A 27964-nucleotide genomic window follows, 5' to 3' on the forward strand; every position below is an offset into this window, starting at 1 on the left:
TAACAGAAGGAAAAGTGGAAAATTCACAAACTAGTAGACATTAAACCACATACTACTAAATAACCAATGAGTCAAAGAAGAAATAACAAGAGACATTAGAAAATACTTAGAGACAAGGGAAAACAAAAACACAACATGTCAAAACTTATGGGACGGCCGGGCGCGGTGGCTCATGTCTGTAATTCCAGCACTTTGGGAGGCAAGGCGGGTGGATCACCTGCGGTTGGGAGTTCAAGACCAGCCTGACCAACAGGGAGAAACCCCATCTCTACTGAAAATACAAAATTAGCTGGGTGTGGTGGCATGTGCCTGTAATCTCAGCTACTCGGGAGGCTGAGGCAAGAGAATCACTTGAAACCAGGAGGTGGAGGTTGCGGTGAGCTGAGATAGTGCCATTGCACTCCAGCCTGGACAATAAGAGCAAAACTCTGTCTCAAAAAAAACAAAAAAACTTATGGGACAAGGAAAAAGCACTGCTTAGTGGGGAGATGTATAGCTATAAACACTTCAATTTAAAAAGAAAAAAAATCTCAAACAGTCTAACTTTGCAACTTAAGGAACTAAAAGAACAAGTTGTTTCATTCCTTCTGCTAGCTTTGAATTTAGCTTGGATTTAGCTTTGGATTTAGCTATGGATTACAGCAGAGATAAAAGGAGAGAACAACAATAGAACCAAAGAAACCAAGAGTTAGTTCTTTGAAAACATTAAGAAAATTGACAAACCTTAGCTAGATTGACTGATAAAGCCTCAAATTACTAATATCAGAAATGAAAGCAGGGACATTACTCCCCATTCTACAGAAACATAAAGGATTTTAAGAGAGTACTGGGGACCATTGCATGATAACAAATGGGTAACCTAGATGAAGTGTACAAATTTCTAAACACAAAATTTATCAATACTTAATCACAAGAAATAGAAAATTTGAAGAGTCATAATTAGTAAGGTAATTGAATCAGTAATCAAAAACCTCCTAATAAAGAATAGCCCTGGACTTTATGGCTTCATTGGTAAATTATACCAAACATTTAAAGAAGAGCTAACACTAGTCCTCCTCAAATTCTTCCAAAATATCTGAAGAGGAGAAAACACTTCCTAACTCATACTGTGAGACAGGCATTCCCTGATAACAAAGCTAGAGAAAAGAAACAAAACTACAGTCCCTTATAAATAAGAAAACAATATTCCATTTACTCACTGATGCAAAAGTCCTCAATAAAATACTAAGAAACAAAATTCAATAGCATATTAAAAGGATTATACATCATGATCAAGTGGGATTTATTTCTGGAATGCAAGGATGGTTCAACATAGGCAAATCAGTTTTAAAAAATGCGACATACTCCATTAACAACGTGAAAGAAAAAAACCAAATGATCATCTCAGTTTATACATGAGAAGAATTTGACAAAATTTAGCAGCCTTTCATGATAAAAGCACTCAAGAGACTAGGAATAGAAGGAAACTAGCTCAACATTATAAAGGTCATACATGAAAAACTCACAGCTAATATTATACTCAGTGGTGAAAGACTGACAGCTTTTTCTGTAAAATCAGGAACAAGGCAAGAGTGCCTGCTTTTACTACTTCTATTCAGCATAACACTGGAAGTTCTAGCTAGAGCAGTTAGGCAAGAAAAAGAAGTTATAAAGGCATCCAAATAGGAAAAGTAGTAAAATGATCTCTGTTTACAGATGACACATGCAGGAGATGATCCAGAAACGTGGATGTGTAGTCAGTGAATGCATAAATGAGGGACTGATGCCTTATACCAACATCCTTTGCAAAGAATTCAGTGCTGAAGTCACTGAAACAAACACTGGCTTTACTTTGTTAATTCCTTGGCAAATTTGCTTCTGGAAAGCCTTTTGTGTTCCAAGCACATCCTGCGGATATGGTGTATTAAACTCTCTTTGGAAGTGTTTATGCATAAATATAATAATATATTTTCCCTTCCTCCATGGCCCCTGAGGTAGACTACTGAATTATGGGCCATCTCCTGTGGGTCTTGTCTTTTACGGGGGGTGGTAAAAGATGTGGAAGATAAAACAATCATGGTTTAAAAGAAAAAAAAAGTGCACCAAGAAAGAACAGCTGGCGGCTACAAATGGCTTCTCATTCACACCCTGTTGAAGAAATAGCTGCAGAGTCACAGAAGAAATGGCCACAGTCATAGCAGATCCACCTTGGCCATTTTTAAGGGCTCATGAAACCTGGAAGAGGTACCGAAGAAAACTGGCATCATGCAAAGTGGTCTCATTTTTGAACAAGGAAGAAAGTCTTGTAAACCCTCGAGCAATGGATTTGGCTCTTGTATCAGTTGGGGATCTTGATTACAAGCAACAGGAGCTGGATCTGGGCTGGCTGAAGTAGAAAAGGAATCCAGTTTTGGAGGAATAGAGGGAGTCCTCAGAATCAAAATGAGGACTGAGTCTCCAGGCTCAGAGTTTGGGAAAAGTTTGCAGGGAACTTGGGAGGCCAGGCAACAGGAGAGATCGAGGCTAAGGTCAGGTCAGGAATGAGGGCTGGTCATGCAGGGTTGACCTCTCAGGCTGGATTCCTGCTGCTGCTGCTTCTCTGTCCCAAGAAGATCTCCTGACTGCTTGCTGCCCCTCCTCCAGGAATCAGAACCCTGAAGGGAATTCAGGGACTGGGACTGCTCTGGGGCTGGTAGGGTGGGCAGAGTGAGTCTCCACCCACTGAGGTCAATGGTGGGGAGAGGGCAGAGTGAGTCTCCATCCACTGAGGTCAATGGTGGGAAGGGGGCAGAGTGAGTCTCCACCCACTGAGGTCAATGGTGGGGAGAAGGTCCCTGCTATTCTCTAAAACTCACCCCGGGAGCAGTTTTCCTCAATGAATACAGCAGTAGATGCTGTTTAGCCCCTAAAAAGTAAAAACTGGAAGATCAGTAAATCAAAATCCCAGCAATGTGTCTAGCTACCACAAGGCTAGAGTATAGGAGAAGCTCAACCACATGACATATGATCGAAGACCTCCGCTCCTGGGTATATACAGAAACAAATTGTAGTTTCTTTTGCTACACAAAAGTTCTTTAGTTCAGTAGATCTCACTTGTCAATTTTTGTTTTTGTTACAGTTGCTTTTGAGGACTTAGTCATGAATTCTTTACCAAAGCTGATGTCCAGAAAGTTATTTCCTGTGTTTTCTTTTAAGGGTTTTTTGTTTTATTTATTTTTATTTTTATTTTTATTTTGAGAAGGAGTCTCACTCTGTCACCCAGGCTAGACTACAGTGGCTCAATCTTGGCTCACTGCAACCTCTGCCTCCTGGGTTCAAGCAGTTCTCCTGCCTCAGCATTCTGAGTAGCTGGGATTGCAGACATGTGCCACCATGCCAGGCTAATTTTTGTATTTTTAGCAGAGACTGAGTTTCACCATGTTAGTCAGGCTGGTCTTGAACTCCTGACCTCGTAATCTACCCACCTTGGCTTTCCAAAGTGAAGGGATTATAGACATGAGCCACTGGCCCGGCCGCCTTCTAAGGTTTTTATAGTTTGAGGACTCACACTTAAATCTTTAATTCATATTGAGTTCGTTTTTGTGTATGGTGAAAGATAGGGGTCCAGTTTCATTCTTCCGCGTGTAGTTAGCCAGTTATCCCAGCACCATTTATTGAGTAGGGAGTCTTTCGCCTATTGCTTAGCTTTGTCGACTTTGTCAAATATTAGATGGTTGTAGGTATGGGCATCATTCTGGGTTCCTGCTTCTGTTCCATTGGTCTGTGTGTCTGTTTTTGTACAAGTGGAAGGAAATTCTCACACACACTACAACGTGGATGGACTTTGAAGACATTATGCCAAGCCAGTCACAAAAATACAAGTGCTAAATGATTTTGCTTACATGAGGTAACTGCAGTAAACGTCATAGAAACAAAGTAGAATGTGGGTTGGGTTGGGGGAAGGGGGAGTTAGTGTTTCGTGAGTATAGCGTTTCCACGTTGGAGGATGAAAAGGTTCTGGAGGTTGGTTGTATAACACCATGAATGTAATCAACACTGTGGTTGAGATGGTAAATTTTGTGTTGTATGTGTTTTACCAGAAATATAAAAACAATTGACTGATTCTACTCAGGTTTATTTATTGGGCACTTAGTGTGTGCTGGGGACCCTCCTGTCCTCTTCTGGGTTAGAGTAGGGACCACTGGAGGTCTCATCCTCATGGCGCTTACGTAGGAACGACAGACAGCATTCAACACACAAATCGGTGAGAAGGAAAGCCTGAGCATGGTAAGTGCTGTGCAGAAAACCAAGTGACAGCAGCGACAGGGGTATCGGGGCCACCTCTCTGCGAGGAGTGAGGTGACCTTAGAGGGGAAGGTAGTAAGCCAACATGATCAGTCAGCCAGTGAGGGTTAGGCTGGCGTTGGAGAGGCACAGAAATAGCTGGTTGCTTGTGGGTGATGGGGAGGGAGGTGGTGGGCACCGTGAGAGGCAGTCAGGCAGGCCGACCTTGCAGGCTGGACACCAGGGTGTGGAGAGCGGCTTCGTTTCAGGGAGTGGGAAGCTGTTGCGTGGGCTTAAGCAGAAGAGTGATGCGCTCTGGATTGTGTTTTTTTTTTTTTTTTAAAGATGGAGTCTGATTCTGTTGCCCAGGCTGGAGTGCAGGGACATGATCTTGGCTTACTGCAACCTACGCCTCCCGAGTTTGAGTGATTCTCCTGCCTCAGCCTCCCGAGTAGCTGGGACTACAGGCACGCGCCACCACGCCTGGCTAATTTTTTGTATTTTTAGTAGAGATGGGGTTTCACCATGTTGGCCAGGATGGTCTTGATCTCCTCACCTCGTGATCCACCCACCTCAGCCTCCGAAAGTGCTGGGATTATAGGCGTGACTCACTGCACCCAACCCAAGCCTCCATCAGGTCGGGTGCCCGAGCTGACCCAAGCTGCAGAGGTGCTGCGGCCCCACTGTTACGGGTTTTCCAGATGTGCTGTGTGTGGCGCATTTGTGTGCATGTCATGTGATTCTCCTCTGGTTGGGGTGGTGGTGACACAGCAGCGGGAATATTTTAAAGAACAAATTGCAGACGGAAACAGGTGGTGCTGATACCAGAAACCCTGGGTGTGGGCAGCCAAACTGAAAAATGGGGCCGCTTCACAGAGCTTCGGTTGTTCTTAGCTTCCTTAACGACTGTGGAGTGGAATGAAAAACCTGAGCTGTTCCAGGCAAGTTCTGTATGGAGGGAAAATGACATCAATTTTACTCAATTACCATGTGAAAGAGACAACAAGCCTCTCTCTGGTGTCCAGCAAGAGGAGCACAGTGCTAGCGCCCTCACTGGTTCCCACACTCCGGGGGGTGTGGAGGCCCTGGAGCAGGGTGGGGAGGGTGTATTGTTCAACACAGATGGCCTGCCGACCCCCAGGGTCTCTGGTTCAGTGGGGCTGGGGTGGACTCCAGAATGTGCGTTTCAAACAAGTGCCCAGGTAATGTTGATGCTGCTGCTGCTTTGGGGACCCCATTCACAGGGTACTGCGCTACAGAGCATAGCTCCCTCCTGTTGAGGGGTCTGAATAGCAGTGTATGCAACCTGAGAGTGTCACCCACAGGTCCCTGTCTGTCCCTGGGGAGGCCTTAGGTCATACAGGTAGCAGGTGCCCTTGCGAAGCCCAGCCTGGCGTGGTGAGTAGCTCCTCTCCTTGTGTCCCCAACCACGGCTCCTTCTCTGGTCCCTGTCTGCCCTTCCCTTACTGTGTCCCCACGTCGCCTAGCCAGAGAAGCCATAGTGTGCTGCTGGCAGCAGATCCACCCTGCTAGGCCCCTAGGCTGCCAAGGAAATGTGACAAACGCAGCCAGGGCTCTGAACACTTGCTGGGACACAGCCAGAGCTGGACGCCGGAGACAGAATTTCCAGACTCTTGGCTGCGCTGTTCCCTCCCCAACCAGGTGTCTCTCTAAACATCATGTAGCCATTGCCTCCAAGACTTCTCCTGAGCATGAGTTTCCATGGGAAAAAAAAAGATGAGGAGACTCTGTTACATGTCTTTGAGGCTTGTACCTTGTGTTTTGTGGCTGTCAGTGGATTTTCATCTGGCTTGCTTGGCTTTGGCGCAGGACCTCAGGACCTCAAGGGAGATTCTGTGTGTGTGCCTTGCCTTGTGCTCTGAGCTTTGTCGGAGGCTGTGGTCAGCACCTGGCAGGTGACAGTGCTTGAGCCATGCTCAGGCTTCGGTACCTGCTCTCTTGGGTGTCATGTACCCTGGTTACATGTCAAGAGGAAATATGTCTTCTTACAAGGCTTGCTAGAGAACAGTAGAGCATGAATGTACTTTTAATTGTGGTAAAACATGCTTAACATGAAATTAACCATCTTTGCCATTTTTAACTGTGTGCTTCAGTATTCTTACGTTCACATTGTTGTGCAGTTAATCTCTACAGCTTTTTTGTCTTGCAAAACTGAAATTCTGTACTCATTAAATATTTAGAGCATGAAGCTTTTTAATGAGTTAATTTTGTTCTTTTAATTGTAGTAAGATACACTTAGCATGAAATTTACCATCTTAGCCATTTTTAGCTGTGTCGTTTAAGTATTCTTACGTTCACCTTGTTGTTCAATCTTTACAGCTTTTTTATCTTGCAAAACTGAAACTCTGTACCCACCTTCCCATTTTTGCTTCCCCCCAGCCCCTGGAGCATGAAACTTTCCATCCCCCTTCCATCTCTCATCTTTTTGGTGGCATTTGTTCCATGGGAAGTGACTGAGCTTTGGGTTAATGGTGTATGGCGTGCTCTGAACTGTCATCAGTCTGGCAAGGAGAAAATGGGTGATTTTGACAACGGAGCTTATTCCTACAGTTTGGTTCTTCCTGAAATTTGCATCCTTCCTTGCGGTCTTTCCTTTTGTGGCATATCATAATATCACTGAGGATTGCTTTATCCCTTTATTTCTTTAAATCTGTAGTATCCTTTAATGTTTTTGGTTTTGACTGGGGTTGACATGACAGGCAGTGTTTAGATTTCGGTATGTAATCTCAGATTGCAACACTGCAATTTGAATTTCCTCCGTCATGACTTCAAGTTTTCTTTCTTCCTAATTTTCGTGTTTTGAACTGAAGTTTACCGGTTTGGACCCAGGTCTGATGCTGAATATTTTAGGGAAAATTATTGGGTGGTTCTCGAACTATCAAAACAAGGAACAAGGAGAGGGGAGGCAAGTTAGGTGCCTCCCCCCTCCTCTCCCAGGCTTGGGGATAGGTCATGAATACATGACTTCAGAACTGGCCTGTGGATGGTCCAGTATTTAAAAAAAACAAAACAAAACAAAACAAAAAACCAGCTACTTGTTCATGAGCAAAGGAGATTTTGGAAATAACAAAGGTGAGAACAGAACATTGGATGTGTTCTATTTTTACTTGTGGGAAAGAATATTACATCACACAAAGATAGGTTTTTTAACTGTAATAATGGTTTTCAAAGAGTGAAATTAAAGCAGTGACAAAGCTGATGCCTTTGTCACGGAGATGCTCACACACTGCGTCTCCGGCTTCCAGCACTTGTGGGCTGGGTGCGGCCGCGTTGGGCTGCTCAGCTTGGCCTGAGTTGACCCTGGCTGTGCCGTCTACTATGATCATCGCTTCCTGCCGCCGCTGCTGATGTATTGATAGCGTGAACGCAGCACCAGCTGGAGAAAGTTTTAATGCTCCTGCTGGAAAATTCTCCCTCCTGTGTTACCTGCGTTATGTCTATAGGTAAAAACCAAGTAGAATATTCAAAAGATTCTATTCTTGTTCCCTCCACACTTTCCAGCTGCCTCTGTCTTTAGTATGCTCTCCGCTTACCTCTCACGTCCTGCTTTCTCTGAGTTACGAAAAAGGAACTTGGCAGAGTTATAACGCCCTGGGATTGTCAGCTGCAGTGGGCGTGTTCCATCCGTGTCAACTTTGAATCCTTCACCCGATTCCAAGTTCCCGTCTCTTCCTCTTGAATCACTTTCCTGTGACTGCTTGATGTTGAGGTCCTTACAATTAAGTTCTGCAACAAAATTGAGAAAGATTGGTCCTTTTCTGTTACTGTAATTTATTTCAGTGACAAACTTTGGTTACAATGGGACTTTAGGGAATAAAGAAGGAATGTAGACCTTTTGGCTGAACAGGGCTGAGTTCGAATCAAGTTGTCGTGACTGGCTGTGGGTCTCACGAAGGTGGCTTTACCTCGATGAACTGGTTCTCCTGTTTCCCAGCTGAGAGTGGTGGAGATGCCAATTTTGGTGGGCGTGGTAAGGGTTGGTGATGACACAGGCTGGCGTGCACGAGGCATCTGGCTCCCCCATCCCCTTCATGAAGGTCCCCTTTTAGCCCCAAGCATGAAAGCCCAGAATGGAAGTTTTCAGCTTTCTGCCAGAATCATCTAACAGGCCTTTCCTTTTTTCAAAACTACCTTTCCTGTACATGTTTTTTCTGTATATTTCCGGCATAGCTTAATAGGTATACATAAGCATACTGTATATGTATGTTTTTACATGTGTGTGATTCTAGAGGTTTCTCATATACATTTTTCTTTTGGCAAATTCATTTTTAAGGAAATTTTCGGCTTTCCCGGAAAACCTTTTAAATAAAATCTGGGTTATGTTTCTTGTATTTGTATTTTTTGTTTTGATAAGAGTTTACGTATGGACACTGGCCTTTGAATTTCACATAATTGTTCTTTAGTTTTTTTTAGTACTGGAAGAGCACAACCTATATTTTTAACATTTTTATGAATGGAATTTATATTTTAGAACAATTTTAGATGTACAGAAAAATTGATGAGTTAGTACAGAGAGCTGCTGTACAGTTTCTCCCATGTGAGCCTCTCACGTTAGCATGGTATGTTGCTTGTCATTAGCAGACTAATACTGATAGACTGTTATAAACTAAAGTCTGCCCTTCATTCATGTTCCCTTATTTTTAAGTAATCTCTTTTCTCTCTCCCAAGTTCCCATCCAGGATACTACTATATTTAAAAAAAATTTTATATTTATACCTTTTCTCTGTCTTGATAGGTGTACAATATGTTTCAGCACCAGAGCCTGGGGATTAAAATTAATATTCAGGTGACCAAGCTTGTCCTGCTACAACAACGTCCGGTGAGTCCCCAGTTGCACCTTTCAAGCATGCAGAAAATGTGGCCTGGCCAGAGCTTCCCAGTTGCTGTTGAATGCTAAGTGGGGCTCCAGGGTGTCTTCATTGCCCTCTGTGGCTTTGCCAGCGTGAGAGGGAAGCTGGCATCAGTATTGGGAGCGTGGTGTGAGGGTGGGTTGTTGAGAATCTCAAGGATCCCTGAGCGGTAAGCCCACACACATCCCCCTCCTCTCCCCGAGGCTCTTGCATGGTGCGGCTAGTTTATGTCCAAAGCTTGGTGGGGAAGTCTCTGACATTGTGGCTTCTTTTCTTTTTCTTTGAGACGGACTCTCGCTCTGTCACTCAGGCTGGAGTGCAGTGGTGTGATCTGGCTCACTGCAACCTCTGCCTCCCAGGTCCAAGCGAGTTTTCTGCCTCAACCTCGTGAGTAGCTGGGACTACAGGCACCTGCCACCATGCCCAGCTAATTTTTTATATTTTTAGTAGAGACAGGGTTTCACTGTGCTGGCCAGGATGATTTCGCTCTCCTGAAATTGTGATCCGCCTGCCTCAGCTTCCCAAAGTGCTGGGATTACAGGCATGAGCCACCGCACCTGGCCCCGTGGCTTCCCTTCTGAAACTGCATTAGTGCTTTGACCCCAGGTTGGGTTCACAGCAGCATTATTTTCTGGTCTTTCAGTGGAGCACCTTCCCATGTGCTGACGTTACCTGGCGAGTCAGCTTCATCACCATGAGACTGAGGGAGCATTGCTTGGTTTGGGATACTGTTCTGTCTGAAGAAAAGAAGATGCTTTTTTTTTAATAGCATTGTCTTCATTCATACCTATATGTAAGGCCCCTGATGGTCTCTGCAGATTTATGCTATGCTGCTTACCCACTAGCATCAGGCTTTTAGAGGGCCGTGAGTCATTAAATGGTGTCTCAGCGAGTGACTGTCTCCACCTTAACGTTCTTGCCATAGTCTCGATCTAAACTCTGGCCTCCCAGGTGTTTGTGTCTCTAACTGTCCCCCGATTTCTTTCAGGCTAAGTTGTACATTGGGCACCATGGTGAGCGGTCCCTGGAGAGCTTCTGTCACTGGCAGAACGAGGAGTATGGAGGAGCGCGGTACCTGGGCAACAACCAGGTTCCCGGTGGGAAGGATGACCCGCCCCTGGTGGATGCTGCTGTGTTTGTGACCAGGTAAAACGGGATTTGGCCTGTAACTGACATGTGAGTGGGAAAAGATGTTTCCCTTCAGAGAGGAAACAGGCACATTGTTGGGAATTCAGGCTTGGAAATCGGACCTTGGGCCACCTGTCTGGGTTTCGCTTTCCTCATCAGTAAGAGGGGTTCATCGGGGTATCCACCTCTGAGGTAGGTACGGTGCCTGGGCATGTGGCTGTGTCCCTCGTGTCCCTCCTCCATTTTCACACGGCATTCTCCCCGCGCGTCTCTCTGTCCAAACTTCCCTCTTCCTATGAAGACGCCGGTCATTGGACTGGGGCTCACCTCACTCCAGTGTGACCACATCTTAACTTGATTCTACCTGCAGTGGTTCTTCCACATGAGGTCACGTTCGCAGGTGCTGAGGGTTAGCACTTGGACCATTTCTTTTTGGGGGTTACATCCGCAGATGTCAGTGTGGCTGTGTCATTTTTCCTTATGTCTCGGCCCTCTCTGAGGAACACTGATTTTTCTTTGGTTGTTTGACTTTAACAACATAAACAACATGTTACTTGTTCATACCAAAAATCTCCCTTTATTAAATACACAGAAATACTTCTTAATAACTTAATCAATTAGGTTAAAAACACCAGCTTTTAGTTAGAGTTGCTAGGAATATGTTAACATTGAATGTTAGGGACTTTTTTTTCTGAGACTGAGTCTCTGTCTGTCACCCGGCTGGAGTGCATGGCACAGTCTTGGCTCAGTGCAGCTTCTGCCTCCTGGGTTCAAGCGATTCTCCTGCCTCAGCCTCCTGAGTAGCTGGGATTACAGGCGTGTGCCACCATGCCTGGCTAGTTGTTGTATTTTTAATAGAGATGGGGTTTCACCATGTTGGCCAGGCTGGTCTGGAACCCCTGACTTCAGGTGATCCGCCTGCCTTGGCCTCCCAAAGTGCTAGGATTACAGGCGTGAGCCACCGCAACTGGTCCTCCACGTAGAGTTAAATCTCACTTAACATTTGGTTTTGAGCAAGAAATGCCTTTGGTTGCATCTCTCAGGCCATGTGCTGCAAACTCTGAGCCCCATGACGTCTCAAAGTCATCTGGGGAAATTCTATGATCCCTGCCCCAGACACCGGACAGTGCAGCTTTCGTTCCTTTCAAAAATCCCAGAATAGGCCGGGCACGGTGACTCATACCTGTAATCCCAGCACTTTAGGAGGCTGAGGGGGCAGATCACGTGAGGTCAAGAGTTAGAGACCAGCCTGGCCAACATGACGAAACCCCATCTCTACTAAAATACAAAAATTAGCCAGGTGTGGTGGTGCAGGCTTATAATCTCAGCTACTTGGGAGGCAGAGGCAGGAGAATCGCTTTAACTCAGAAGGCAGAGGTAACAGTGAGCCAATATCGTGCCATTGTACTCTAGCCTGGGTGACAAGAGCGAAACTCCATCTCAAAAAAAGAAAAAGAAGAAAATCCCAGAATAGACACAATGCCACTACGTGTTACCAAATAGATGCCTGCTCACTCTCGGTGGAGGTCTGTCAATTGCCAGCCCTAAGCGTGCTTTGTCACACATGTAACAGTGTGCTTTGTGTGTGGCAATCCCTTAGGAGAGTACTTCCTGCTTCTACAGAGTATGATTAAATATATAATCCATATATGAGCCCTATCGTAGACAATCAGAATTATTGAAGAGACATTGTGGAAAAAGCGTCTTTGGTAATTCTGATTGTCTGTGATATGGCTGATGCAGTAGCAGGCATCAAGGACCGAGGGGTGAACATGATCTGGTGTATGCTTTTGACCTGGTCTTGCCCACTCCAGTGAGCACTGGGAGCCTCCAGGCACCACCTTCCTTAAGAGCGGGGGCCGCCCACACCCACTGGCCAGAGGCTGCTGTTGTTTGAGTGACTTGGCAGTGGCCTTTGGGAACTGTGAGGCTTTCTGTAGAATGCCCTGGGTGTTGCAGTGTTCAGGTTAAGGGTACCACGATTTGAGCACAGATTCAATCTGGGGAGCAAGCAGGAGTCCTTGGGAACTATGTCTGTGCGCGATTGTAAGTTAATGGAGCTGATTTTCCAAATGGCAATTATATTTGGTCTGAAAGATTTTCCTAGAGGAACTCTAAACAACGTCATCTGTGGAATATGCAGCTGAACTCCCACGGTTTCTACTTTGAATATAGTTTTTATGAATACTATAGAAAATCTGCAGTTTCTTGTGTTTTGTTAAATAATTAATAGCTCATGGGAATTTTTCCCTGTATTGAAAAAGATGTCGTCTCTTTCCTGCTGTTTCCTTTCAATGAGTGCAGAAGGAACTTGTAAGTAGTCTGGATTTGGGGATGAATGACATTTGTTTTCCAGAGGCAATAAATGTCACCAGGATGACTGCTGACAAAGCATCTGTATTAGCCCTTTTACAAAAAGACCTCAGCTGTCGTGATACACCCTCACTGCAAAGGTGCTGTGAATTAGACTTTCTTTTCGTTTTCCACCCTCCCAACTTAATACAGAGGAAATATTTTGTGTAGAAGTGTTCTTTTCTATACCTCACACTTTTTACAGTGGCTGCCGTGAAACAAAATGCCATGGTTTGGCTGTGTCCCCACCCAGATCTCATCCTAAATTCCCGCGTGTTGTGGGAGGGACCTGGTGGGGGATACTTGAATCGTGAGGGCAGGTCTTTCCTGTGCTCTTCTCGGGATTGTGACGAAGTCTCGCAAGATCTAATGATTATACAAGAGGGAGTTTGCCTGCACAAGCTCTCTTCTCCCGTCTGCGACCATGTGAGACATGCCTTTGCCTTCCTTCGTGATTATGAGGCCTCCCCAGCCATGTGGAACTGTAAGTCCATTAAACCTCTTTGTTATGTAACTTGCCCAGTCTCGAGTATGTCTTTATCACTGGCGTGAAAACGGACTAATACACAAAACAACGGGAAATGACCAGTATTGGAAGAATATGGAGAAATTAGAACTCTTTTGTGCACCATTGATGGGAACGTAAAATGGTACAGCCACTTTAGAAAACCATATGATGGCTTCTCAAAAAATCAAAACGAGAGTTACCATATAATCCCACTTCTGAACCCTAAAGAACTGAATCCCCAAATAATTGAAAGCAGAGACTCTGATGTTTGGACACTCATGTTCACAGCAACGTTATTCATGACAGCCAAAAGGTGGGAGTGACCTAAATGTCCATGGATGGATGAATGGATAAACAAACATGCTATCTATGTACAAGGGAATATTCCTCAGCCTTAAAAAGGAAGGAGATTCGGACACGGGCTGCAACTTGGATGAACCTTTAGGACAAATGCTGCAGGCTTCCACTTACATGAGGTACCTACGGTGGTCAGATTCATAGAGACAAAGAACGGTGGTTGCTAGAGGTCAGGGAGAAGGGAGAGTGGGGAGCTCTGTTATTTCGTGGGTACAGAGTTTCAATGTGGGATGACGGTTTTGGAGGTAGATAGCGGTGATGGTTGCGTGACAGTGGCTTTAACATTACTGAACTTTACACTCAGTGGTTAAGATAGTAAATTGTATGTTCATGTTTTAGTACAATAAAAAATTTTATAATAAACATGTTCTGTTCTAACTAAGCACATTGGAGAGGGATCCTAATTGCATGGGAGTGGTTCTGGGTGAGGATGCTGGGGGCACGGGCAGTGTCCTCATCCAGGGACAGAGAAAACAAGCTTTCGATTGGCCTCTTGCATAGCTGTTACCTGTCGCCATCCTGGGAGCCTGAGCTTGCTTCTACATTACGGCTGATGCCTTGAAGCTACGTCAGCAATCATAGTCCATCTCACCTGCTGCCGTGGGGCTACTGGCCTGAACGGATCAGTGCATGGCCTGTCCTGTGGGTCCTCACAGATGTTAAATTGAGGATCTCTTTCAAGGACGGGGGAGGCAGCTCTGGAGTTGGGCAGGAAGCTGAGTTGGCTGGGAAGCCGTGTTTAATAACTAGAAGTAGAGAGCTGCAATTCCCTAGGTTGGGATGATAACAGGCTGATGTTTTTACACGGAGATTGGGTGCGAGGCAGCTGCCGCCCTGGAGAAGCCGTCCTTTCCTCCCACCGTAACCCGAGCTGAGGCTGCCCGGGCTGGGCTGCACTCGGGGGACAGCCTCCTGGTCCTGAGCTAGGACCGGCCAACGTGAGGGTTTCCTCCTGTTTAAGGTTCTTTTTTCCCCTTATGGGCTGTGCCCGAGCCGGACAGTGTATTCTCCCAGACATTCCCTGACAGGTGGCTGCCCTGGAGGACGTGAGCATGATGTCATGTCCAGCAGGAGCTGCTGAGCCAGAGCGGTGGAAGCCGGGTTTTCTGCAGCTGCGTCTGCGACTAGGAAGGACCCCTGAGAGGACTGGGCCTGGGACCACATGGAGTCCACACAGAGGCCTCAGGGCTTCACTGACCCAGGAAGCTGAGAACACAGGACTCCTCCCTGAGCCTGGGCCTGTGCTCCCGGTGAGAGTGCCCGGGAGATGCCAGAGCAGACACAGGTGGCCCGAGGCTGCACCACCAGGATCCCTCCGGCCAGACTGTCCCCTCCATTGTAACACTGTCTCGCTTCCCGGGACGCCCGCCCTCCACCTTCTGCCTAGGAGCCCGCTCGCCAGGCTTTGCTCGTGGTGAGGTCTCAGCAGGTATCCATGGAAGTTGGTGCTCTGCTCTACGGCTTGCAACGCTGGTGAGGCCATGGCTGCCGGGTAGCTTGCAGGGCCTATTCAAAGGGTCTGGAAACGTCAGCCAGTTAATCAAAGAATGTATGAAGTCCCAGCTGTGTGCCTGTGGGTTATGCACAGGACCAGCTGCGTAACTTGTGGCGCCTGGTGCAAAATGAAAACATGGGACCCCATGACTCCAGAGCGTTAGCCCAGGGCGAGGGTTAGACACCCACAAAGCCAGCCCTGCCCTACAGATTCACGTCAGCCTTGAGAAAGGCACCTTGGAGTTTCAGTGGACGTAGGGGCTGGGAGCCGAGTCTAGCCCTCCTTTTTTTTTCATTCCTGGAGTGAACCCCACAGTCCCTGCCTGGGAGTTTGACATGAGTTGGCAGTGGGATGATATAAAATGTGGGTGCCCCTGATAATGAACGGAACAAAGCCAGGATCCCTGGAGATCAAGCCGCCCCTGCAGGCAGGTGTCTTGCTGCTTCTCTTCTGAGAAAGGGCCTTGAACAGGAAGGGGAGAAGAGATTTAGATTCTACTGACCTTTTCCAGACAGGCCTCTAACTGAGTGTACTGTCCCTCCCTGAGCTGGACACACCTCTCACCTCTTCCTCGGGTCAAGCAGCTGGTGATGCCTCGGGGTCTGTCGTTTGAGACTGCCTGTTTCCCCTCAGGGCAGCCATTGGATGGGAGAACACGCGGAGGGGGAGTCCTCCGCCAACAGGGGTGGCTGTCTCCAAAATGGCACCCATCTCGCCCTTGGCCTTGGCCTTGGCCTTGGCCTGTGGCTTCACTTCCATTCTGTCCGACTAAGGCCTCCATCCCTTTCTCCCTTTCTCCCTTTGCTCAGCTAAGACAACGGGGCAAAGCTTTAAACACATCCTGTTCACATCTCTGAGAAACCGTGGAGCAAGGTCTTAGGCCGGCCTGGTCTTTGTATGAGAGAGAGAGAGAGAGTGTGTGTGTGTGTGTGTGTGTGTGTGTGTTTTGCTCAAAATACCGGAATGGGAAGGGTGCTGGATTAGTAACGTTGGACTGGAGCTAGATAGGTATTGGGCTGGTGAGCACACCTGTGCCCCTAATTTTAATTGGCTTCCTGTCTGCCAGTGCTAGTTGTATCACCTGTTCCTTCGTCTTCTAAAAGGGAGTCTGATGGAAAAATCAAGTCACTAGGCCTTTTCATCTCTGTGATATTTCTTCTCCGTTTTGGTTTTGGAGTGAGGTTTTGGAAAGTGTGGATCTCAAGCTTTCTTTGGGCCCTGAGAGAAGGTGGGCATGTGGCCCGGGAGGGGCCACATCTGGGCCAGGTGTGGCTCCTCACCAGGCTCCCAGGCTGAGTCCTGCCCCAGCCAGCTGTCTGGTCAACTCTTGACCATGGAAACTTACAAAGAACCATGGGAATGCTCCATTGTTAGAAAGGAAGAGCCCAGGCCCCTGGTTTCGCCACGAGAGGCCAGATGAACCCCTTGTACCTGCAGAACCAGGCTGGACCAGGTTTCAAGCATCTTTGCTGTCTCACTGGTCCACAGGTGCCCACCCAGGGGATCCTGAAGAGATTTAAGGAATACAATTTTACTTTCCTTCAACTTTTAAGTTCTGGGGTACATGCGCAGGTTTATTGTATAGGTAAACATGTGCCATGGTGGTGTGCAGTGCAGATCAGCCCATCACCTAGGCATTCAGCTCAGCACCCGTTAGCTGTTCTTCCTCATGCTCTCCGTCTCCCTCACCCCCGCAGCTGGCCCTGGTGTGTGGTGTTCCCCACCGTGTGTCCATGTGTTCTCATTCAACTCCCACTTACAAGTGAGAACATGCAGTGTTTGGATTTCTGTTCCTGCATTAGTTTGCTGAGGATAATGGCCTCCATCTCCATCTGTGTCCCTGCAAAGAACATGATCCCATTCTTTTTTATGGCTGCATGGTAGAGGAATACAGTTTTTAAAAATGACCTTTTGTTGTCTTATCGTAAAAGTGACACACAGCATTAAAAACCAGTTGCTGCTTAAGTAGAGCGGCTTGGGGAGGCCACTGCAGTTAGATGCTATTGTCTGAGAATTGTCTCTGATCAGTGACTTGGCAGACATCTTCCAAAACGTTTTCAGCCGTTGCAAGGAGTCCTTCCAGCAACTGTTACCTATAGAATAATTCATCTGTAAAAGAAGGGTCTCGTGTGGTGTAAGTGGACCTACCCCTGGGAAATCTGGATGGGTTACTGTTGCCGAACGCGGCTGCCTGTTACCGTGCACTGTGGCCTGTGGCCACTGGAAGGATAACCTCATGGGATGACTACTTGAGGGTAATTGACAGTGTTTTCTCCTCCCATTCTTGGGGATACTGCATGTACCTGACGACAGCTTTTATTTTTTTTTTTTTTAGGACGGATTTCTGTGTACAGAAAGATGAACCGTGTGACACTGTTGGTAAGTTGAGACTTGAAATAATAATCCGAGGGGCTGATACACCCTGGGGGAATCAGGAGACTCCTTGACCCCAGGGGAGGAACCCTCCTCAAACAAGCGCCGCACATTCTGTTGCCTCTCTTCTTGTAGGCTGATCTTTGACTTTCCCTTTTTAATTTTCCTGAAATGTTTCGAAGTTGTTTATGGCAGAAGGCATCTAGATGAAGGGTCGGTAAGGAAGACACGACAAGTGATGCCGAGGGGAGGAGCCACCAGGCTGCTCCAAGGTGTCTGCAGTTGGGGCTGCATTTGGCTCTGGGCATTTTGGTCACCCAGGCAGGAGAGGCAGCCCGCTAAGTTACACAGTTGTGGTCGTGAGGTGGAAGCTTAGCAGTTTCTTCTCATGCATGCAAATGACCTTTATTGAGCTTCACTCTAAGAGATGAAGGGTGACTGTATTATAAGACATCTGATCTCAGCTGGGTGCAGTGGCTCACGCCTGTAATCCCAGCACTTCGGGAGGCCAAGGCAGGCACATCAGGAGGTCAGGAGATTGAGACCATCCTGGCCAACATGGTGAAACCCTGTCTCTACTAAAAGTACAAAAAAAAAAATTTATCTGGGTGTGGTGGCATGTACCTGTAATCCCGGCTACTCAGGAGGCCGAGGCACGAGAATCACTTGAACCCAGAAGACAAAGGTTGCAGTGGGCTGAGATTGTGCTCCTGTACTCCAGCCTGGTGACAGAGTGAGACTCCATTTTAAAAAAAAAAAAAATCTGATCTCTTCCACCTGCCTTGTTGCCAGGCTAGTCCCTTTTGAGTGTGACAACACTGAAAGTGGCATGCAGTGCTGGGGAAACACCCCTTCCTCCTTCCCCTTCCCCCCCCTCCTCTGCCTTCCCCTCCCCTTCCCTTTCCCCTGCTGTTTTCCTTTCTCACCCGCCTTCAGTTCTGCCTGGTTTGCTCTTGACCTCTCTTGGGTTTCAAACAGAAACCATTCTTTGAGTGTAGGAACAGAGTGTTTGGTTAAAATGGGAAATGCCAAGGGCGTGTCCAGTTTTGCCTGCCATAACACAAACCTTTGTTCATCGGGAGGGCGAAATACCATGTTGCGTGGCCAGAATAAAAATTATGAATCGTGTATGTTTAGAATTGTAGTAAAATCAAAGAGAACAATATAGGTGTGAAAAATACATAATGTTATGAAATTCACATGTGGAACAGCTGAGCTGCTCATGGAGCCCTGGCAGTGAGTCATCCCAAGCCTTTGTTCTGGCTCTGGCGCGTGCCAGCTGGGTGGCCTTGGGTATGTACGGTTTCTTCATCCATCAAATGGTCACTTTGGATTAGGTGCCTCACAAGAACCTTTGAAATCTAATGTAATGATAACTATCTTTCATGTCACATTTTAGAGTTTACAAAATGATTTTTTTTTTTTTGAGACTGAGGCTAACTCTGTTGCCCAGGCCGGAGTGCAGTGGCACCATCACGGCTAACTGCAACCTCCACCTCCCAGGTTCAAGCGATTCTCTTGCCTCAGCCTCCCGACTAGCTGGGATTACAGGTACCCGCCACCAAGCCCAGCTCATTTTTGTATTTTTAGTAGAGATAGGGTTTCACAAGTTGGCCAGGATGGACTCGATCTCTTGACCTTGTGATCCACCTGTCTAGGCCTCCCAAAGTGCTGGGATTACAGGCATGAGCCACTGTGCCCAGCGCAAAATGGTTTTTAATAGATTATACTTCATTAGTCCTCTAAACAGATCTGAGAGCAAGGTGTCACGAAGCAAGCAGCCAACTCCTGCTTTGTTATTTGGGGGCTGTCTCTGTGAGGGATTGCTAGAGAAAGGCCATGTGAAGTATGCTTCCCAGGAGGGCTGGCTGATGCAGGCCTAGGTCGGGTCGGGGCCATGGAGATGTGTATGGGCTGACCTCTGTCTGTCAACAGGGCTGCCAGGCATGTGCTGTCCCTAGGAGTGGCTGCTCTGTCCCCGGGTTCACAGGTCAGCCTTGGTCACAGTACCCCAGTCCGGGGTCGCCTCTGCTATTTGCTCCTCCTCCTTCCTGGCTTGCCCCGCGGAGACACAACCCATCAATCATGTAGCCCTTGCCTGCACTTCTCTCCTGGAAGCCTCTGCACTACACCGAGCCCAGCTCTGGCCTCCAGGCTGTGTGGCCTTCAGTACCTGGCACTGGATAGAGAGGCTTCATCACTGCTGTTGGTTGGTTGATTAAATGAAGAAGGACTGACTGACTGACTGACTGAATGAATGAATGAATGCAGATGAAGGAACTCTGATTCCGGTGATCACCAAAACTGTGTATATAATGGTGTGATTTTCTTCCACAGGATTTATAGCTAGCTTTCAGTTTCTTTTGAATATACGATGGGAATATGCCATTAATTGTGGTTACGTCCTGTATTCAGACCGCTGGTGAAGAGCAGGCAGCTGCTTTGAATCAAGCGTCTTCTGCTTTCCTGAGCCACATCACTATACCATTTTTATTGGTTTGCTCGGGCTGCCATAACAAAATGCCACGTAAACTGAGTGGGTTCAGCAGCAGAAACGTGTTGTCTCACAGACCCGGAGGCTAAAGTCCAAGATGCAGGTTCGGCAGATTTGGCCTTGCCCTTGGCCGTTGGTGGCCCCCTTCTCCTGAGTCCTCTCTGGTCTTGCCTCTGTGCATGCACCTGCCTGTTGTCTCTCCTCCTTCTTAGGAGGACGCCAGTCATACTGGCCTGGAGCCCCACCTCATGACCTCATATAACGTTAAGTCACTTTTTACAGGTCCTCTCTCTAAACAGAGTCACATTGGGAGTTAGGGCTGCTACATAAGAATTTTGTGAGGACACAGTCAATCCATAGCACTACTCATTTGATGCTTAGCCACGTGCTACCTGGGAGCGTCTTATGTCCTTATGTCCCCTCCCAGGTGCCTGTGTCTCACTTCCTCAACAAGGAAGCCTTTTAATGGTCAGGACTGGTGTCGTCATTATTGTTCATGTGACAGCTGGTTAGCTGAGGGCAGACCCAGCCTAGCTCCTGGGCCCCGTTGTGTGTTCTTCTGACCTCAGTGATTTTCAGCTTCTCCAAAGGAACTGATGCCTTTTTTTTAAAAAAAAATTAAACTTATATGGTGTTTTATTAATATACCTATTATTTTTATGTGTCATGTTTTGCTTGTACAGATGATTAGGCCAGTCAGTAAGAACAGTGAGATGATTTAATGAGCAGAAAAATATGAAAACCAGGGTTCTGGCAGTTGTATATTGTTCTCAGCCTGCAACTTGTTGATAGACTTTAAAATGTTTTTATTTTGAATAACTAAACAGTCACGATAACTGCCAAAAAGAGCACAGAGAGGTCTGTAGTACCTTTCCCCCAGCTGTGTCCAGTGGTGACATCTGAAATAACTGCAGTGCGCTCTCAGAACCAGGAAGTGGAGGGACCCGATACCGTGAGCTAGACTGCAGCTCTTCGTCAGGTGGTTTCTGCACACACTCATTTCTCAGTGTGCTTTTGTATAAAGTTCTGTGACATCTTACCACATGTGCAACTTCATCCATCCACCATGACAATCAGGAACAGAAGCCTCCATGGCGGCTGAGGTGCCCCTTTGGGCCCCCTGCCACCCTCCTTTTCCCTAACCACTGGCACCCATTTATCTGTATTCTATCTCTGTAATTTTCTCATCCCAATATCCAGTTTATTTTTCATATTTTGTTTTGATTGCACAGAATGGAAAAATAATCTGAGTCACGTAGGTGCATGCTCGCCCTTGCTAAGGGATTTCAACAGCTGCCTTGAAACCTCAGGATCCAGCGCTAGCATGAAATGCTGTCTTGAGTTCTGCAGAAAAGGAGTTACCTGGTACCCCAGATGACTAGGAAAGCTTTGGGTTGCCAGTGTTGTGTAATTTGGTATTTAACAGCATTTTTTGTTGTTGTTTTAATTAGGGTGCAGCTCACATATATGTAAAGAGGGCAGAACTTGATGGATTTTTAATTTATGCCTATCCGCTTCTTTGTTGGCTTAATCTGATAGTGATTGAAATCATTTTACAGCAATATTTTGAATTCTGTTTTAGTCTGTGCTTTTTTGATACTGAGGTCAAGTATACATAACATTTGCCACCAGAAGCATCTTTAGGTGTACAGTTCAGTGGCATCCGGTACATCCACATAGTTGTGCAGTCTGACTCTTGAAACCACAAGTCAGATATAGGAGAAGAATGTTATCAGCCCCCTAGAAGGTTCCTCCCGTCCTGACCCCCGCCGTCAGTAGTCCCCCAGGGGGAACCTATTACTGTTACATGTTTTAATGAGTGTTCTTAAAATAGTTTAAAATAGATTTCGGAGCTCAGTTTGAATACAGCATTGGAATAATCTCTCAGGCACTGCAAGGGTTTGCAACATCTGTGAAATATACTCTCCTTCTCCTCAACCCATTTGTCTGCATTGCCCAGTCTACATTCTTGATTGTGAGGAATGAGCCAAGGGTACCTATCAGAAGGGGGCTGCCACCAGGCTGGGAGCCTGGCTTGGAACACAGGCAGCACCCAGGGGAGCTCTGGAAGTGGGGAGGCCATTGATATAACATAATGGTGAGTGCCAAGGCCTGTCTGGTCCATGTGCCACCATGGCTGGGGAGTGAACTCCATCTTCCCCAGCAGCCCAGGGTCCTGTGGTCTACCCCTCCCTGCCCCACCTCCACTGGTGTGAGGGAGATAATGGCCTCTGGGCTTCCATAGGGGAGGCAACAGCACTCCCAGGAAGAATGCATGTTGGGGGTGAAGGTTCCCAAAGGGGATCATTGTGCTTTAGCCAGGTAGGAGGATGGATGCCAGACAGTCCAAGGTGACCGACGTCCACTGCGCCCTTCAGATCTTTTGGTGAAGATTGAAACACAAGGCTTAGCATTTCTAGGCTTCACAGGGGTGCTAGTGATGTAGGCAGAGTTGGAGTTTCCAAGGCCCTGCTTCTCCTGACCCCTGCAGTGCAGAGGCCTCACCTCCCAGTACACTGCTCTGTACTGGGTGGACCTGATGAGCAGGTGAATGGGCATGCTTTAAGAAAGTCACACCAGGGCTGGGCACGGTGGCTCATGTCTATAATCCCAGCACTTTGGGAGACCGAGGTGGGCAGATAATGTGAGGTCAGGAGTTTGAGACCAGCCTTACCAACATGGTAAAACACTGTCTCTACTAAAAATACAAAAATTAGCCACATCTGGTGTGGGCGCCTGTGATCCCAGCTACTCTGGAGGCTGAGGTATGAGAATCACTTGAACCTGGGAGGTGGAAGTTGCAGTGAGCTGAGATCATGCCACCGCAATCCAGCCTGGGCAACAGAGTCAGACTCCATCTGACTCCATTGCAAGTGTGCACCACCATACCCGGATAATTTTTTCTGTTTTAGTGGAGACGGGGTTTCACCGTGTTAGCCAGGGTGCTCTCAGTCTCTTGACCTTGTGATCCACCCACCTCAGCCTCCCACAGTGCTGGCATGGTGGCACCCACCTGTAATCCCAGCTACTCAGGAGGCTGAGGCAGAAGAATCGCTTGAACCTAGGAGGTGGAGATTGCAGTGAGCTGAGATCGCACCACTATACTCCAGCCTGGGTGGCAGAGAGAGACATTGCCTCAAAAAAAAAAAAAAAAAAAATAGAAAGGCAAACCACTTGAACAGATATGTTACAGATATGTGAGTGGCAAATAAGCTTATGAAAAAATAATCAACATCACTAGCCTGTAGCAAAATGCAAAATTAAAGCTATGATGAAATATGGCTATGGAAAGGATAAAATACAATTTTAAACAAAAGTGTAGTCTCCAGGCATTACCCCTGAGGGCAAATGGCTCCTTCAAATGAGTAAGTTCTGAAGCGGCTCTCTCCTTACCTAGGACCCATCTCGCTTTTGGCCCCTGGTCCGAGGTTATCCGCACTGTGTCTTTGGTGCCTCCTATGAGAAGGTTACAGAGGCGAAGGCTTAACATTTAATTACATGTTTGTTGTCCCGAATCAGACAACTTACGGTCTTTAGCAAATTCATCTGTTTGTCAGAGGCAACCTTGGTATTTGTAATTATGCTTTTGAGCATATTCTTTGCTTTTTGAGAGGTTTTATGAAAGGTTTCAATTTTGGGAATCAAATATGCTTACATCTAGCCATCAAGAGTGCAGAATTTTTTGGCAAGGTCCGCTTTCATGATACTATTAAAAAGTAGACCATCTGCTTAAAAGACTTAGGAAAGTCATATGCTATTCAGTTTAGGGCTTTGTATCCCACAAATTCAGCTTGGGTTTCTTGGCTGATGGGGTTGCTTAGAAAATAAAAAAGTGTAGGCTTTGGGAGACCAGTTCCCTTTCTCACAGGTTTAGCTTAAGCGTCAGTAGAGTGTCTCCTCCAGGATGCCAGTTAAGCTGCGTCTGGGTGTTGGAGAGGGTCTTCCAAAGGCTGTGCGTCGGAGCTATTATGCCTGAGGGGACAGAAGAGGACAAGGAGAGGTGATCTGGAGGACTTCCCTGCCTTTACCTCTGTGTGGTTGCTCTGTGCGCAGCTTAAAGATAGTGACCGGGGTGAATAAACATGAAAGTGATGCATGTGTCTAGACCTACACACATGTACCAAACACACATACACGTGTATACACACATACCTTTGCGCTCACACACGCCTGGGGTGCATGCACACCCATGGGAGTGTGCAGTGTGTGTGCTTCCCACACCTTAAAGCCTGGTGAGGCTCCTTCTATGACTACAAAACCTGTAAGTTCTGTCCCAGTGCTTGTTAGAGCCTCCCGAGAAGATCTGTCTGCCCTGGGAACAACAAAATCAGATTGCACTGCGGGAGGTCTGTGTTTGAGACTTGGCTGGAAGGCTGTACTGAAACCGGTTGCCCCAGGGGACCAAGTTCCACTTTCCTTGTTCTTCCTGCCAGGGTTGTGTCTGAGGTTACATAATGGCTGAAATACATTAGAAAATGGTGCAAATATGTAGGTATGTTTTTGCATGGGATGGGCTTCTACCAGCCCTTTGGAGATGTAGAACCAACATTTACTTTGGAACTAGACAGAGACCAACAAAACACGGGGCTGTGCACAATTGCCTTTTGGGCTGGAAAGCAAGAGGGCTGAGCAAGCAAAGCAGCTCCCCATGCAGGTTTCCAGCCGTGGCCTTTCAAATGCAGGCACAGAGCCCCCTTCCTTGTTCTGTCTGTCTGGGAAAGTAGGTGGCCTGTGAGCGTGTCCTTCCTTGAGGTGGCTGGTGAGTACCTTCCCAGGCCCCTGCCTGCGAGGGGATTCCAAAACAGAACTCCCTTCCAGGTTGGCAGCTGTGAACCTACACAAGATATTGGTGACATTGGTGTCAGGCCAAAGCCCACTGCTCTGTCATTCTTGCACAGCTTCGGTGTGACAACAGCAGGAGTCTCTGCTGTTCTGTCGGTGTTTCTGTTCCTCATGACCAAGGAGCACCACATGACGAGGTTGGAATGCAGTTTTGTGCCTCATTGCCTTACGGTGTGGCTCTTACTCCAGTCATGCAGTTCTGAGTCAGCCTGACCCTTTATTAGGTCTGTTAGAAGCTCACTGCAACCCAAAAGCGGGAGGGGAAATAGAATTGTAAATGGGAAACTAGGACTTGATGTGATGCCTTCTCTGTAACTGAGTCTCGAAGAGCTCTTAGAGCCTGTGTGCTGCCTGTTCCTAGACAGCCCGCACCGGGAGGTGCAGGAGAGGCAAGGAGACCGGGTACCATCTGCAGTGGTGCCCTTGGAACAAAGCTTTTGCTCTGATTGGAACAAGCCAAGGAAATTGCAGGCTGAGAGCCAGGGAAGGGCTCCCACCACAGTCTCCTGTACAGGGGCCCTCAAGCTCCTGTTTACCACCTGCACAGCCCCTCATCCCTATGATGGAGGCTGAGCCCATCACCAGGGGCCACTATGCGAAGGGCGGACAGGTGTGACTTAGTGCTGTGGTCTGAGCATTGGCTTTGCAGTTAGACCTGCGTTCCAACCTTCCTCGTCCACCGCTGTCCTTGAATGACTTACTGATACGGTTTGGCTGTGTCCCCACCCAAATCTCATCTAGCTTCCACAATTCCCACATGTCATGGGAGGGACCTGGTGGGAGGTAATTGAATCTTGGGGATGGTTATTTCCTGTGCTGTTCTGGTGATAGTGAGTCTCAGGAGGTCTAATGGTTTTATAAAGGGGAGTTCCCCTGCATAAACTCTCCCTGGCCTGCCACCTTGTAAGACGTGCCTTTACTCCTCCTTTGCCTTCTGCCAGGATTGTGAGGCCTCCCCAGCCATGTGGAACTGTGAGTCCATTAAACCTCTTTTTACTTTATAAGTTACCCAGACTTGGGTATGTCTTTATTAGCAGCACGAGAATAGACTGATACACTCACCTGGTATCTCCTGCTCTGTTTTCTCATCTGGAAAATGGGGATAATAGTGTCTAGGGTTATTGTGAGGGTTAAAGGGGATGATCACACTCATTGGGATGACCACTTTGGTGGGTTTGTTGGTTTAGACAGAGTCTTACTCTTGTTGCCCAGGCTGGAGTGCAGTGGCAGGATCTTCGCTCACTACAACCTTCACCTCCCGGGTTCAAGCAACTCTCCTGCCTCAGCGTCCCAAGTAGCTGGGATTACAGGTGCACACCACCACACCTGACTAGTTCTTGTATTTTTAGTAGAGAAGGGGTTTCACCATGTTGGCCAGGCTGGTCTAGAACTCCTGACCTCAGATGATCCGCCCTCCTCGGCCTCCCAAAGTACTGGGATACAAGTGGGAGTCACCGCACCCGGCCAGGATGACCACTTTCAAAACCAGAAAAAGCAAATGTTGGTGAGGATGTAAAGAGATGGGGACCCTTGTGCACTGGGAGAGAATGCAGAATGGTGCATCTGCTATGGAAAACAGTATGGCAGTTTGTCAAAAAATTAAAAAAATACGATTCAGGAATTCTGCTTCTTAAAACATTGCCGCAGTTACCTCATGAACGAAGGAGGACAAACTGGAATTGAAGACAAAGACAAAAGGTTCTATTTGAAAGAAGGGATCGAGGGCTCTTTGCTTCTAGTGAACAAAGGCCCTGAGCTTTTACAGCCCTTCCTCTTTATTAAGTGAATAGGGAGGAGGCGGTGATTGTCGGTCAGCTACTTGATGGATCACAGGTGCTGCTTCCTTGTTCAACAGGTTCCAGATGTTCAGGTAGATAACCTCAAGGAAAAGAGATAAGCTGTAGGAGCATGGGACCTGGGACGGAACTGCCCCTAACATTCCTTCTGGAGGCGGAGGCAGTTGGTCAGTTTCCCGACAACCTACTTTCATGAGAACAGCACGTTTGCTCATCTAGCCTCCAGAGGTGTATTGAGTTGGTCACGTCTCACATTCTTGGGGTCTCCAGCAATACATATCCCAAAAAAATTGAAAGCAGGGACTCAGATGTCTTTGTTTGCCCATGTTCATAACAGCACTGTCTACGATAGCCATGAGGTAGAAACATCCCAGGGGTTGATAGAGGGGTGAGTGGATGAAGAAAAAGGTGGTCTGACCATACTGTGGAACGTGACCCAGCCTTGATAAGGAAGGGGATTCTGACGCGTGCGTAACATGGATGAACCTTGAGGACATCATGCTGAATGAAATAAGCCAGTCACAAAAGGACGATACTGAATGATGCCACTCACTTGAGGCCCCTAAAGTAGTCAGATTCATGGAGACAGAAAGTAGGATGGTGGTTGCTGGGGGCTGAGGAACGGGGTAATGGGGAGTGTGTGTTTAATGGGCAGAGTTTTTTTGGTTCGGGAAGATGAAAAGTTCTGTAGGTGGTAGACAGTGGTGATGGTTGCACAACAGTGTGAATGTACGTAATGCCACAGAACTCTACACTTAAATATAGATAAGATATCATGCCTATAATCCCAGCACTTTGGGAGGCCAAGGCGGGCGGATCACCTGAGGTCAGGACTTTGAGACCAGCCTGGCCAACATGGTGAAACCCCATCTCTAATGAAAATACAAAAATTAGCTGGGTGTGGTGGCAGGTGCCTGTTATCCCAGCTACTCAGGAGGCCGGGGCAGGAGAATTGCTTGAACCCAGGAGGCAGAGGTTGCAATGAGCTGAGATCACGCCATTGCACTCCAGCTTTGGGGGTCAAGAGCGAGACTTCGTCTCAAGAAAAAAGAAAAATAGATAAGATGGTAAATTCTTTGTTATGTGTGGTTTCCATAATTTTTTTAAAGAAGTAAGACAGCACAGGGAACCATGTTGTGAATTGTATTCTCTGGCACTTCTTTGAGATTTTGTCCAAGCAAAATGAGCAGGATGGGAGGACAGCTCCCAGCTAATGGCTCCTCCTGCCTTCTCCCCTGGGAGGCGAGGGAGGAGTCCTGAGACACAAATGGTGCAGGGCCCGAGAGTGGTGTGTGCGGGACAGGAGGGAGAGGTTCCGCCCAGGCTGGGAGAGGCTGCAGTGTGTGAGAGAGGCTGCAGAGAGGAGGGGACATTCTAAGAAGTGTTGCCGGGGATGAATTAGAGCTGTTTTAAATGTTCTTAAGGACATGCACGTAGAGATGAGGGTGCCTTTGCAAGTTTCTTTTTTGGTTGCTAGGCTATGCTTCTTTGGCTTAGACCCCAGGG

The 27964-nt window shown here is 47.3% G+C and overlaps 1 protein-coding gene across 1 annotated transcript in view; it reads left to right on the forward strand.

Annotated features, from left to right (window-relative positions):
- Positions 1–27964, forward strand: part of ADAMTS17 (ADAM metallopeptidase with thrombospondin type 1 motif 17) — a 330513-nt gene that overhangs the window by 56217 nt on the left and 246332 nt on the right. The window contains exons 4-6 of the mRNA XM_064375802.1: positions 8999–9082; positions 10102–10259; positions 17289–17332. Coding sequence (XP_064231872.1) covers positions 8999–9082; positions 10102–10259; positions 17289–17332 — 286 coding nt within the window. The remainder of the gene's footprint in view (positions 1–8998; positions 9083–10101; positions 10260–17288; positions 17333–27964) is intronic.

This window comes from Aotus nancymaae, unplaced genomic scaffold (genome assembly GCF_030222135.1).
Source record: "Aotus nancymaae isolate 86718 unplaced genomic scaffold, 86718_ANA_hifiasm-v0.15.2.pri h1tg000014l, whole genome shotgun sequence".
Classification (NCBI taxonomy): Eukaryota; Metazoa; Chordata; class Mammalia; order Primates; family Aotidae; genus Aotus; species Aotus nancymaae.